The sequence below is a fragment of the Miscanthus floridulus genome, chromosome 8, assembly GCF_019320115.1.
Source record: "Miscanthus floridulus cultivar M001 chromosome 8, ASM1932011v1, whole genome shotgun sequence".
In the NCBI taxonomy this organism is placed as follows: Eukaryota; Viridiplantae; Streptophyta; class Magnoliopsida; order Poales; family Poaceae; genus Miscanthus; species Miscanthus floridulus.
In genome coordinates this window covers 66586554-66599194 of record NC_089587.1, presented here as the reverse complement: position 1 = coordinate 66599194, position 12641 = coordinate 66586554, and the positions used below count along the sequence as shown (strand labels likewise).

Genomic DNA, 12641 nt, shown 5'->3' with positions numbered 1-12641 from the left:
GCAAAGGAAGCTGAGTACCTAGCTCAGCTCAGCTCCTGCAAAGAGAGGATGGTATCATCCACGCCCATGGATGGTCGGCCACCACTGCTGTTCCATTAAGCAGACAGCGCGCATCAGATTAAAGACCAACTGGCAGCCAGGACAACTTTAATCACAAACACACACACAGATTCTTCTACAGTTCTACGGCTTTAAACAAGACCAAAGGCTCCTTGCACTACCTTTGGCGAGTCCATCAGTTTTAGCAGCCAACCCCACTAGAGAAATTCACAGCAGCAGTACCCTGTGATGGCAATTGGCAGGATCTGGATCACCACATGTCCGACTGTCCGAGGCACACCACACAATCTGGGCATCCATCCATTACTATGATGTACCGCCTCCTTCAGCAGAGCACTGACAACAGAGAAGAAAAATGTGCCAAACAACAACACTCCACCCAACAAAAAACTGAATAAGGCATAAATATCACACTCACTACTACTCAGCAGTTTGCACAATCCAAATGCAAAAGGTTCCACCTCCACCCAGTGCTCCACACAAAGCCGAGCGCATCCTCACAAGCTCAACAGCATCTTACATGGTACAAGGTTCTCTCTTAAAACACTCGCAGTCTCATAAAACAGTTACATGAAGGCTTGGGATGGAGCTCAAGACTGAATTGGCTTGATCTTGAAGTGGAGGTTGATGAGTGAAAACACGAAACACTTCAGATCCTGCAGGAGAACAACATTAAGTGGGGAAGTTAGGAATACATCTCATTTACGGCGCCATGTCCTGTGCATGACAAAAGTACAAGTTTTTTTTTTCCTTACAATAAAGTACAAGTTTTCAAAAGAATTTGAACCAAACAGTCAGGAGCGGCTATCCAGCTCATTGCAGGAACTTGGACCACGTTAAAACTACAAGCCCCAGATAATGATCCAATCCCAGCTTATAATGTATCAACATGATTCACTAAGCTAGCCCAACATTGGTTTAAGGGCATTCACATAATCACATCTACACTAGAGGGATGCAATTGGTCAATTTAAAAACAGTACCGAAATTAAGACTGCACACAACCATAGAAAATAAAATGATAATCAACGGAGCATAACCGGAGATACCTTTTATCTATACTGGCTATTTTCTAATAGCATTGTCTTTTTTATTTTCTTTGTTTCTTTTTACATTTCTTAAACTCTATTTTTTCTTTATCTATGTTATTAGCAGTAGGGGCAACCCCTCCTGATCCCTCAAAAAAAAAACATTTCTTGTTTCAGAAACAACCAACTGAACCAATAGCTGTCTATCTAACCTCAAATTATTTCCTTAGATAAGTATTGACATGTATTATGCTTGACCTATCATGAGCTCAATCAGATCTACTGTGTAAAAATCTGACAATGTTTCAAACAAACAGCAATCATCCATCGACTCTACATATTTACAACAAAAACCATACTTTGGCATTGGATTGGTAGGTTTCATAGTGCTAAGTTTCTTGAAGAAAGGTAGTACTAGAAAAAACGTAAAACCATTCCCATCCTTTTTCCCTGCATCCGGTTTGAACTTTACATGCCCCCAGGAAGTGAAATTGTGGGACATTGTTATGTTGATTGATGATGAAGAGCATATACATGTCAGGTATAGTAAAGTGTTCCCAACGGGACACATTTTGCTGGTAAAACTTGAAGGGGCTTAATGAAAAGGGAAGGGTAATGTGCCTTCACATAACAAATTTTTTAATCAGATTTAATGAGCACACATACTTTTTATCTTCGCTACCTAAACTCAATCAGAAGAATTCGAACCAAACAGCAGCTATCCAGCTCATCGCAGGCCCTTGGACCATGTTCAAAATAAGCCCCAGACAATGATCCAATCCCAGCTTATAATGTAGCCATAAATCAACATGATTCACTAAATTAGCCCAACATAGGTTTAAGAACATATTGACATAATCACATCTACACTAGGGGGATGCAATTGGTACTAAGTTAGCCCAACATAGGTTTAAGGACATATTGACATAATCACATCTACACTAGGGGGATGCAATTGGTTAATTTGAAAACAGTACCCAAATTAATAATGCACACAACCATAGAAAATAACAACAATCATCAGCGGAGGCATAACAACAGATACATTCTATCTCTACTAGCTATTTTCTATAACATGGTATTTTCTTATTTTCTTTGTTTCTTTTACATTTCTTATAACCATGACTAGGGGCTCATGTTGGGTTTCAACTCTAGCCTACCCCAACATGCTTGGGACTAAAAGGCTTTGTTGTTGTTGTTCTTTTACATTTCTTAAACTCTGCTTTGTATTCTGCTATCTTTTTTTGTCTATGTTTATTAGCAGTAAGGGGCAAACCCTCCTGATCTCCCAAAAAAAAACATTTCTAGTTTCAGAAACAACCAACTGAACCAATAGCTGTTTATCTAACCTCAAATTATTTCCTCGGGCAAGTATTCACATGTATTATGCTTGACCTATCAAGAGCTCAATCAGATCTACTGTGTAAAAACCATGGCACCTGACCATGTTTCAAACAAGCAGCAATCATCCATCTTCTACATATTTACAACAAAAAAAGAAACCATGCTTTCGCATCTCAGTGGACTGGTAGGTTTTAAAGTGATAAGTTTGTTGAATAAAGGTAGCACTAGAAAAAACGTAAAACCATTGCCCTGCATCCGGCTTGAACATTACATGACACCAGGAAGTCAAACTGTGGGATATGGTTATGTTGATTGATGATGAAGAGCATATATATGTCAGGTATAGTAAAGTGTTCCCAAAATGCACTCCCCCCCCCCCCCCCCCCCCCCCCCTAACACACACACACCACCACCACTTATGAGCTCAGTCAGATCTACTGTGTAAAAAAAACCATGGCATTTGACTAAGCTTCAAAGAAACAGCAATTATCCATCAACTCTAGATATTTACAACAAAAGAAATCACGCTTTGACATCTAAGTGGATTGTTAGGCTGTAAAGTGCACAAGTGGCTAAGTTTCTAGAAGAAAGGTAGTGCCAGAAAAACATAAAACGAGTTTCCATACTTTTCCCCTGCATCCAAGAACTTTATAGTACCCCAGGAAGTGAAACCGTGGGATATTATTCAGATTCTGTTGATGAAGAGCATATATATGATAGGTATAGTAGTGTTCCCAAAATGCTCCCCACCCTCTTTGTGGGAAAAAAAACACATGATAATATAGATACAACAGTTTTCAAACTACTTAGTATGACATGTAAAAAGACACAAAGAAAACCAAAGATCCTTTCCAAAAGAAAAAATGACACATTTTTCTGCTAAACTCCAACAAGGGGCTTAAAAAGGAAAGGCTAATGTGTCTTCACATAACAAAAATCTTTTTATCAGATTCGATGAGTACAGAACAATGGGCCGTATGGAACTAAATGTTGCCAAGAAACAGTTCACCTCAGAGGGGCGACTCTTTTCTTGTCGAGCATTTACATTGTGCAGTTTTCTTCAGTTTTAGTATAAATCAATTATCCTAGGGCAGATAAGTAACATTTTCTCCTCCTAAGAAACTTGCTCATCTAAAAATTTAAACTTGATTTAAATATTCCTCTGGTGTCCACGGGTCACCATTGCTTAAAAAGCATGAACAAATGATGCCTACAGCCTACTATCTGCAACTAGCCTCAGCAGCTAATCAATTCAATTTAACCATTATTTCTCTGCTGCACATAATTTCAGCATAAGATCTGATCAGCATAAAAAAAAAGATGGCTCATCCCAAGTCTGTGGTGAATACGAACCAATGTTTGGCTAAGCTACAATCTAACATCAAGGTCATACTACTTCTGAAAGTTACCAGTAGTATAAACTGCACAGAACAAACAAGCATATTCTTAGTTGCTTGTTGTCCTGAACGTAAAAATTCAGGTGTCCTTACAAATCACAAGTCACAAGCACACAAGTCACAATCATATTCTTAGTTGCTTGTTGTCCTGAATTTGAGAATTCAGGTGTCCTCACAAGTCACAAGCACACAAGCAAGGTATTTAGTGGTAGCGTCAGTTATCAGCCACAGAAATGATCTACCTTACAGCTCATGTACTTGTTATCAATATATTGCCAGGTAGAGGTTAGAGCCATAAAATCCTGGAAGGCCACAGTGAACAAACAATGTCGGTATTTGTGGGCGGAATCGGGGGTTGAGGGCGAACCTGGACCAGGTAGTAGAAGATCCGAAGGCCCTCCGGGTCCTTGCTGGACTGGACATCGACGAGGGAGCCGATCTTGGAAGTGGTGAATGAAATGTGCTCGTTGCCCATAACGATCTCGAGCTCCTGGCGGCCGATGCGGTCAGGCTCCGGCCAGTTGCTGTCGTCCTCCTTCATGATCTGCGGCGGGGGTTGGGAACAACCAACCAATCAATCAAAAAATAAATCCGCTCTTCAGTCTCAAACCCTAGCTAGGTCTTCGCGAGAGACCGAGAATCCAATCGCTGATGAATGAACAAGAAAGAAACAAAGGGAGCGCCAACATACATCGGACTCCTGGATGATCCTCCTGGCCTCGCGGAGGACGGAGGAGGAGACGAAGACCTCCTTGCGGATCATAGTGTCGTTCTTGTAGTTGGAGTTGTTGGCGTAGCGGAGCTTGCCGTCGGGGCGGAACTCGAACTCGAGGAACTCGTGCCCGAACTTGCCCTTGTGCCCCACGTAGTACCGCAGGTAGAACTCGCCCTCGCCCGCGCCGCTGTTCTCGCCGCCGGCCGCCGCCATCGATTTCCTTTTTTTTTTTCCTACCCTTCTCGGCGAATGGAATGGAACTGGATTCTCTTGGGGTTTTGGCCGCCGCAAGCGTGCACGCCTTCTCTTCCAGTCTTTCCTCCTCTCGTGTGGACTAATCTGCAAATATCCATCAATCTGGGCCGCACATTTCTTGACCTAACGGAGCAGACAGTTTGCAAATATCCCAGTCCAAGATTTTGCAAATTGCCCCCTGATTTGCATCCTGGAACTGGTAGGAATCCATCCAGGCAATCTCTCATCTCTGAATGTTTCTGTCAGACTTGAGTTCTTTTTAGGTGCCACAAAGTTGATATTCAAAATCCATTCAAATAAGCCTACTCTACTGCTCTTTTTTTTTAAAAAGGACATGACCTTTGCCTTGCATAATTAGACTTGTTAAAGGCTCTGCTGAACACTACAACAGCTATCTCGTTAACATGCTGTCAGGTCACTCTCCATCAGGACTACAAGACTGGACTCTGAAATCTCTCTTAACAGAGTTCAAGAGCAACAACAGAGAAGTGGAACATCAGGTTTACAAAAATCACTGAAGTCAAAATATCACTTCCCATTCTCTAGCAACTCAAGCTAGGACCCTTTCTAGTAATTTTTCCTCTTTTTGTTTGCTCAAACCTTGCTCAATCATAGGCAATCATGCCCTGTAATACAACCCCTGCAGTCTGTGTGCACTGGGACAATGGTCTCTTACTGCATATAAGATGTTCTTGATTTAATCGAAGCAGTTTCTTATAAAAAAAGGTTTTTCATTCCTGAAAAAAGATGTTAAGTTTTTCCCTTGGTTTTTGTTAACAGAGAAATGGCAAGCAGCAGCACAGGTACAACAGAGAAAAATTGAAGGAAAATAACACATTCAGAATGATTGAGATCCCCAATTTGACTCTTCACAGAACAAATCAATCTGAATTCATTTTTGAGCCACAATGCACAAACTAGCAATACAGGTGCAACAGAGAACTGGGTTTCATTTTACCGCAACAGAAGACTGAAAACTGCTAGAAGCCTACAGCTGCACAGTCTGAGAAACTCTGGGTCGCTTGGAAGCCGCCATGAGCGCAACACGAGATGGCAGGGGCCGCGGAACCGGCACGTTCATCGACCTGTACAGCCTCCTCAGGTTCGCATTAAGGCCCTTTGATGATCCGACAACGGTTGAAGAATCGCTCGCCCTTTCAGAGTACCGATCAGACGACGACGACGACGAGACGATGACCACGACCACGACGTATAGACGGTTCGCTCGTTGGTTTCAGCTAGGGCTTATTAGCCTGTTAATAGTGTTTTTTTCTCACAACAAACCAGTACCAGTCGGGCTTATCAATCCAGAAACCAACCAGCGAACAGGCTCATAGCCTTTCAGTGCCAAATAAGTTGGGTAGGCTAGAGTTGAAATTCACCGATAACCCTAAGTCATATACTTCAATAGCTGCTTTTAACCCTAAGTCATATACTTCAATAGCTGCTTTTCAAACACTCCTATTCAAACATAGATCTCTAGGTATATCTTAAGCTTTCAAATATCTTTTTATTGTCTCCCCTATGTCAATTTCGTTCTTCCTCTACCTCTCCTTACATTATTAGCTTGGCTTAGGACTCTACAATGCACTGATGCCTTTGGAGGTCTTATTTGGATATGACCAAACCACATCAACCGATGTTGGACAAGCTTTTCTTTAATTGGTGCTACCTCTAGCCGATCATGTATATCATCGTTCCGAACTCGGTCCATTCTTGTGTGACCGTAAATCTATCGCAACATACGCATTTCTGCAACACTCAGTTGTTGAACATGTTGAATTTTTGTAGGCCAACATTCTGCTTCATACAACATAGCCGGTCTAATCGTCGTTCTATAGAACTTGTCTTTTAGCTTTTGTGGTACCCTCTTGTCACAGAGAATGCCAGAAGCTCGTCACCATTTGATCCACCCTGCTTTGATTCTATGGCTAACGTTTGTATCAATATCCACATCCATCTGTAGCATCGATCCCAGATACCGAAAGATATTCTTCTTGGCACTACTTGACCTTCCAAACTCACATCTCCCTCCTCATGTACAACTCTGCCAAAGTCGCATCTCATGTATTCGGTTTTAGTTCTGCTCAATCTAAAACCTTTAGACTCAAAGGTCTACCGTCATAACTCTAGTTTTCTATTTACTCCCGCCTGACTTTCGTCCACTAACACTACATCATCAGCGAACAACATACACCAAGGGATATCCCCTTATATGTTCCTGATAACCTCATCCATTACCAAGGCAAAGAGATACGGGCTTAAGGCTGATCATTGATGAAGTCCAACTTTAATCAGAAAGTAATCTGTGTTACCATCATTTGTTCGAACACTAGTCACAGCATTATTGTACATGTCCTTGATGAGGGTCACGTACTTTGATGGGACTTTATGTTTGTCCAAAGATCACCACATAATATTTCTTGGTATCTTATTAGAAGCCTTCTCCAAGTCAATGAAAACCAAGTGAAGGTCCTTCTTCTGCTCTCTAAACCGCTACATAACCTGTCTTATTAAGAAGATTGCTTCTGTGGTTGACCTTTCGGGCATGAAACCAAATTGGTTTGTTGATATCTGCGTCGTTCCTCGTAGGCGCTACTCGATGACTCTCTCCCATAACTTCATAGTGTGGCTCATCAACTTAATTCCACGATAATTAGTACAACTTTGGATATTACCTTTGTTCTTGTAGATTGGTACCAATATGCTTTTTCTCCACTCCTCAGGCATCTTATTCGGTCGAAAGATATTGTTGAATATCTTGGTTAGCCATACTATAGCTATATCCCCGAGACATCTCCAGACCTTGATTGGGATACCATCAGGGCCCATCGCTTTGCCCCCTTTCATCCTTTTCAAGGCTTCTCTAACCTCCAATTCTTGAATCATCCGCACAAAAAACCTGTTAGTATCATCAAACAAGTCGTCCAGCTGAACGGTAGTGTTCTCGTTTCCACCATTGAACAATTTTATCAAAATACTCTTGCCATCTATGTCTGATCTTATCCTCCTTCACCAAGAGCTGCTCCCTCTCATCCTTTATGCACTTGACTTGGTTGAAGTCCTTGTCTTCTCATCACGAGCCCTAGCCATCCTATAAATGTCCTTCTCTTTTTCCTTTGTACTCAAACGTCGGTAAAGGTCCTCATAGGCCCGTCCCTTTGCCTCACTCACTGCTCATTTTGTAGTCTTCTTTGTCACCTTGTACTTCTCTATGTTGTTTGCACACCTGTCATGATACAAGCGCTTATAGCACTCCTTTTCCTTAATAGCCTTTTGCACATCTTCATTCCACCGCCAAGTGTCTTTCGAATCTCATCCGCTCCCTTTGGTCACTCCAAGCACCACTGAAGCAACCTTCCGAACGCATATTGCCATCTTCTCCCACATGTTGTTTGTGTCGTCTTCATCATTCCAATGGCCCTCTTCAATGGACTTTTCCTTAAAGACCTTTGATGTCTCCCCTTCTAATTTCCACCACTTTATTCTAGCAACCCTAGCTTGTTTGTTCCCATGAGCTTACACCAGAAAGCGGAAGTCAGCCGCCACCAGCTTGTATTGAGCGACCATACATTCTCAAGGTATCACCTTACAGTCCATGCATGTTCGTTTATCCCTCCTTCTTGTAAGGACAAAATCAATTTGACTAGAGTACTGACCGCTACTAAAGGTCACTAAATAGAACTGTCTCTTATATAAGAAAGTGTCAGTTATCATCAGATCAAAAGCTATGGCGAAGTCTAAGATTTCCTCTCCCTCCTGGTTCCTACTATCATATCTGAAACCCCCATAAACCTCTTCGAAACCTACACTTGATGTACCTACATAGTCATTAAGATCACCTCCTATAAAGAGCTTCTCGTTACTAGGAACAGCTCTAACTAAGAGATCTAAGTCTTTCTAGAAAAGCCACTTAGCACTCTCATCATGGCCTACTTGGGGGCATACGCACTAATTACGTTTAAGACCATATCACTAATGACAAGTTTAACTAAGATAATTCTATCTCCTTGCCTTCTCACCTTCACCACACCATCCTTGAGTCTCTTATCAATCAAAACTCCTACTCCATTTTTATTTGAAGTTGTCCCTGTGTACCAAAGCTTGAAGCCAGTATTGTCCACCTCCTTCGCCTTCTACCCCTTCTATTTAGTCTCTTGGACACATAAGATATTTACATGCCTCTTAACCATTGTGTCCATGAATTCTCTTAACTTATCTATAAGGGACTCTACATTTCAGCTACCTAAACAGATCCTAGTTGGCTCGACTAGCTTCCTTGCCCTTCTCACCTGTCGAGGTAGGTGTGAAGACCCTTGCTCATTTTACACCACACCCAGGCACCGATGTGGCACACCACTAAGGATGAGACGACCCGATCCTTACTCACTTGACACTGCGTCCATATCGCGATATGGTGCGTCATGGGGGTGATGATCTGACCCTTGCTCATTTAACACCATACCCGGGTTTTGACATGACGTGTCGCTAAAAGGGTTACTCCCCCAACAGGATTCTTTTGGGTTTCATCTCAATTAAAGTGGCTAAGTTTTTACATTGGCTTACCGCGCCTAACACAACCCTCCTCCTTTACCAGGGCTTGGGACCTGCTATGCTGGGACACCAAAGGCGCTCCACCATAGGCAGAGTTTAGAGTACCGATCTGAGTTCTTCTTAATTCCTGATGATGTAATAATGGTGTCCTCCTCGGTAGCTAGAACTGTAACATGCATAGCTGAGATCGATTTAGTCACTTCCATTCTGTCTTTACCTTTGCTAGTCACCTTATGCCTGCAAACTTCCATCAAACGAGCATGAACATTCAGATTCTGTTCTTGAGCCCCCGATTCAGACTCTCCATTCCCTTTGTCATCTTTACTTTGTTCACTCTCTGCCCTCAAATTCAGATATTTCCTTCCATGTTTAGTTAAATCAACTACTTCTACTCGATCATCAGATTTGTTGTCCTTCAACAACTCAGATTCATAGTCTGAACTCTGCTCCTTTGTTGCAGTTTCAGTTAACCCAACTACTTCAATAGGCTTGCTATTGCTACAAAACCCAGATTCAGAAACTAAATTCTGCTCCTTTGTTGCAGCTTCAGTTAACTCAACTACTTCAATAGGCTTGTTATTGCTACAAAAGCTAGGTTCAGCGGCAGAATCATTGACTTCAAGCACATCACAAAATGATCTCAACACTCTCATACTCATAGTTCCACAGTTCAGGTTCATGTTGTGGTAATTCGAACCATGCACTTCCAAAAAGCGTGACAGGCGGCTCAACTCTGATCTCAAAATCAACCGCTGCTGCTTCTGCAACCTCCTCTACTACCTGGCTATCATCATCAGAGGCATACTCATGAACACAAGAACTAAACAATTGGTCACTCTTCTCGACAACTTATGCTATCAGCAACACTACCTACGGTGAGCCGATGATAGTAGACATTCCATCAGGTATCTCGAGCAACATCTAGAGGGGATCATCAGGGCCAAACCGAGACAGGGAGTAGTGCTTCCTAGCATAGCTGAGGTCCACTGCCATGCATGGCAGCATGGTGGAGATGACCCATTTGGGCTTGAGGATCCCAAGCGCCTGCTCTAGCTCATCCTAGGATGAGTGCATCGACAAACAAACGTGCCAGACCCCGAACTCATCGCGCATCCCCTCCGTCAGCATCGATTTCTGCTGTTGTTGCTGCATCGACGCATTATTGTCTTGGTGAGGGTCCACAAATACCATATATATTGAGAGACTTGAGAGTGTCATACAATAGAAACTCTGAGTTTTATTTTGAAAACCTATAAAAACTCTAGAATAATGGTTGAACAAAGAACTTGAGATATAGTGCTTGACTTGATTATTTTGTCTTTCAATTACTCAAGACCCAAGTGAAGGCTAAGGAGCCCCACAGTTGAAGGTAATATGGGTAAGTTTAAAAGTCAGATCGGTTTATTTTAAGCTGGAGAAGAATTCTTGTACTTTTGAGGAATGAAAGCATTGACGTAACTCTTGATCCATTTACCGAGTTTAGCTTTGCTAAGGGACTAGCAAAGGTTAAGCTTAGAGGAGTTTGTTGATGGTAGTTAACAACCATTATAAACCGTTAATAAAACATATATAAGAGCACAATTGAGATCACCAACAAAGGTCTAGGGGTTTAAACTAACAAATTCCATGAGTTTTGGTGAATCTATGATTTCTGTAGGGTTTATCTAGAAAACCATCAAGGTGGACCTACATGTCAGATTTAATCGTGCTTATCCACCGCAAAATGGACACTAGCATCACTATCCGATCGTGTCAAGAGCGTGGTTTGGTATAATCTTTGTACCCCTCTCTCTTTTGTATCTCCATTATTTTTATATGCTTGCTACAATTGTTATGACAACATTAGTATTCATCTTATTCATGTTCTTCATTATAATGTTCATCGTCTACTTTGATTATATGCTTAGTATAGTTGGATTATCATCATGTTCATGCATAAGTTCGTATAGCGCTCACTCTAAGGTATCATGGGTGGGTGGTCGACATTGTGTAAGCGTGGTGCTTATATATTGTTTACCTACGAATACACCCTATATTCTGGGTCATGTGGTAGATCACGGACGTAACACTCCCGTTGAGTCCTTTGTAGTCCACTCCCCGATATAGGTAGCATGTAGGATCTGATTACGAAGGAAGATAAGCTCTGTTCTTACTCTTCCCTAGTAATATCCCTTATGTGTATATATGAAGATGATCTTAGCCATGATTACTAGGTGTAATTGCACTAATCAATGTATGCTTTGACTTATAATTAAGGATGACTTAGGAATTATTTCTCTAATATTCTACCCGACCATGCTAATACCATAGAAAGGAGTACTCTGAGTGATTTATCATTATTATTGATTAATACTTATCATATATATCTTATCCTATAATTTACCCCTGTTATGAGTAGAATATTGGTTATGGTTTACTTCTCCATCAATAGTATAAGTTATTAATACTTATCCATGCTAGACCTTTCCTGTGATAAAAATATAAATAACGATACCTAGAATACTCTCGGGTAAAGTGCTATAATGGTATATTATCTGTGCGCTTGCAGATCCTTTTTCATTTTCTAGTCACATAAGATGATAAAGAACTACTTAGTATCATTCTAGTAGTGATGCTAGGTAGCACCAACAAACATCTCTGGCACCATCACTAGGGGTGACAACCTAGTAAAGTAATATTAGGAGATGTAGGTAATTAATAGGTGGCTATTAAAACAAGTGGCAAGTTAATAGATACCAACAGCGCGCCGCCACCCTTGAGCTCCCATGGTTCCTCTTTGGCGCCATCAAGTAGATCTAGGGAAGAAAGGGGTGGCTTCCATGTTTGGAATAGCCCTAATGGCGGAGCAGTTTTGCGATGTGGAGGCGAGATGAGCGAGGAAGAAGACGATGCGATGAAGAAATGATGGGGAGTGTGTGTCGTGGCCGCGGCGCCTTATAACGGTTCGACCCCTGACTCTTTGCCTTCAAGGGTTTTTGGGAAATCACGACCACAGCGCCATTCCCACTTCCAAAATCTCCACGCACCTTGCTAGGCCGATAAATGGGCCTAGAGTATTCACAACTAAAACCATGCTGCACGTAGGCCACCAAAACAGATTTAAGTGATAAGCACTATTTCATCGATTTGTTTGGGAATTTCAAAGTGTGATTTTATCTTTAAGATCATGCTACAAGATTTCTTCACAATCTTCCAGCGGTCTCAGGGACTATGTGGGTACACGTCATCTATCGATGACTATACTGATTTTTCTCAGCTAAGCTGGGGACTAGTTTCTATCTAAGCTGG

The 12641-nt window shown here is 41.7% G+C and overlaps 1 protein-coding gene and 1 pseudogene across 1 annotated transcript; both read right to left on the bottom strand.

The window, feature by feature from the left end:
- Window positions 1–326: 326 nt before the first annotated feature.
- LOC136472395 (protein mago nashi homolog 2-like) lies at window positions 327–4840 on the bottom strand. The gene is made up of 3 exons (XM_066470105.1): window positions 4521–4840; window positions 4197–4373; window positions 327–716 (listed from the first exon to the last, which is right to left on the bottom strand). The coding sequence occupies exons 1-3, from the start codon at window positions 4755–4757 to the stop codon at window positions 651–653; spliced, it is 480 nt and encodes a 159-aa protein (XP_066326202.1). The 5' UTR covers window positions 4758–4840; the 3' UTR covers window positions 327–650.
- A 947-nt stretch (window positions 4841–5787) lies between these two features.
- Window positions 5788–10544, bottom strand: LOC136469271 (uncharacterized; annotated as a pseudogene).
- Between the last annotated feature and the right edge of the window lie 2097 nt (window positions 10545–12641).

Coding starts and splice junctions, on each gene's coding strand:
- LOC136472395 (XM_066470105.1), bottom strand. CDS start 4,757: ATGGCGGCGGCCGGCGGCGAGAACAGCGGCGCGGGCGAGGGCGAGTTC. Junction 4,374..4,520: donor GGATCATCCAGGAGTCCGAT/GTATGTTGGCGC, acceptor CCCCCGCCGCAG/ATCATGAAGGAGGACGACAG. Junction 717..4,196: donor TCTTCTACTACCTGGTCCAG/GTTCGCCCTCAA, acceptor GTTCTCCTGCAG/GATCTGAAGTGTTTCGTGTT.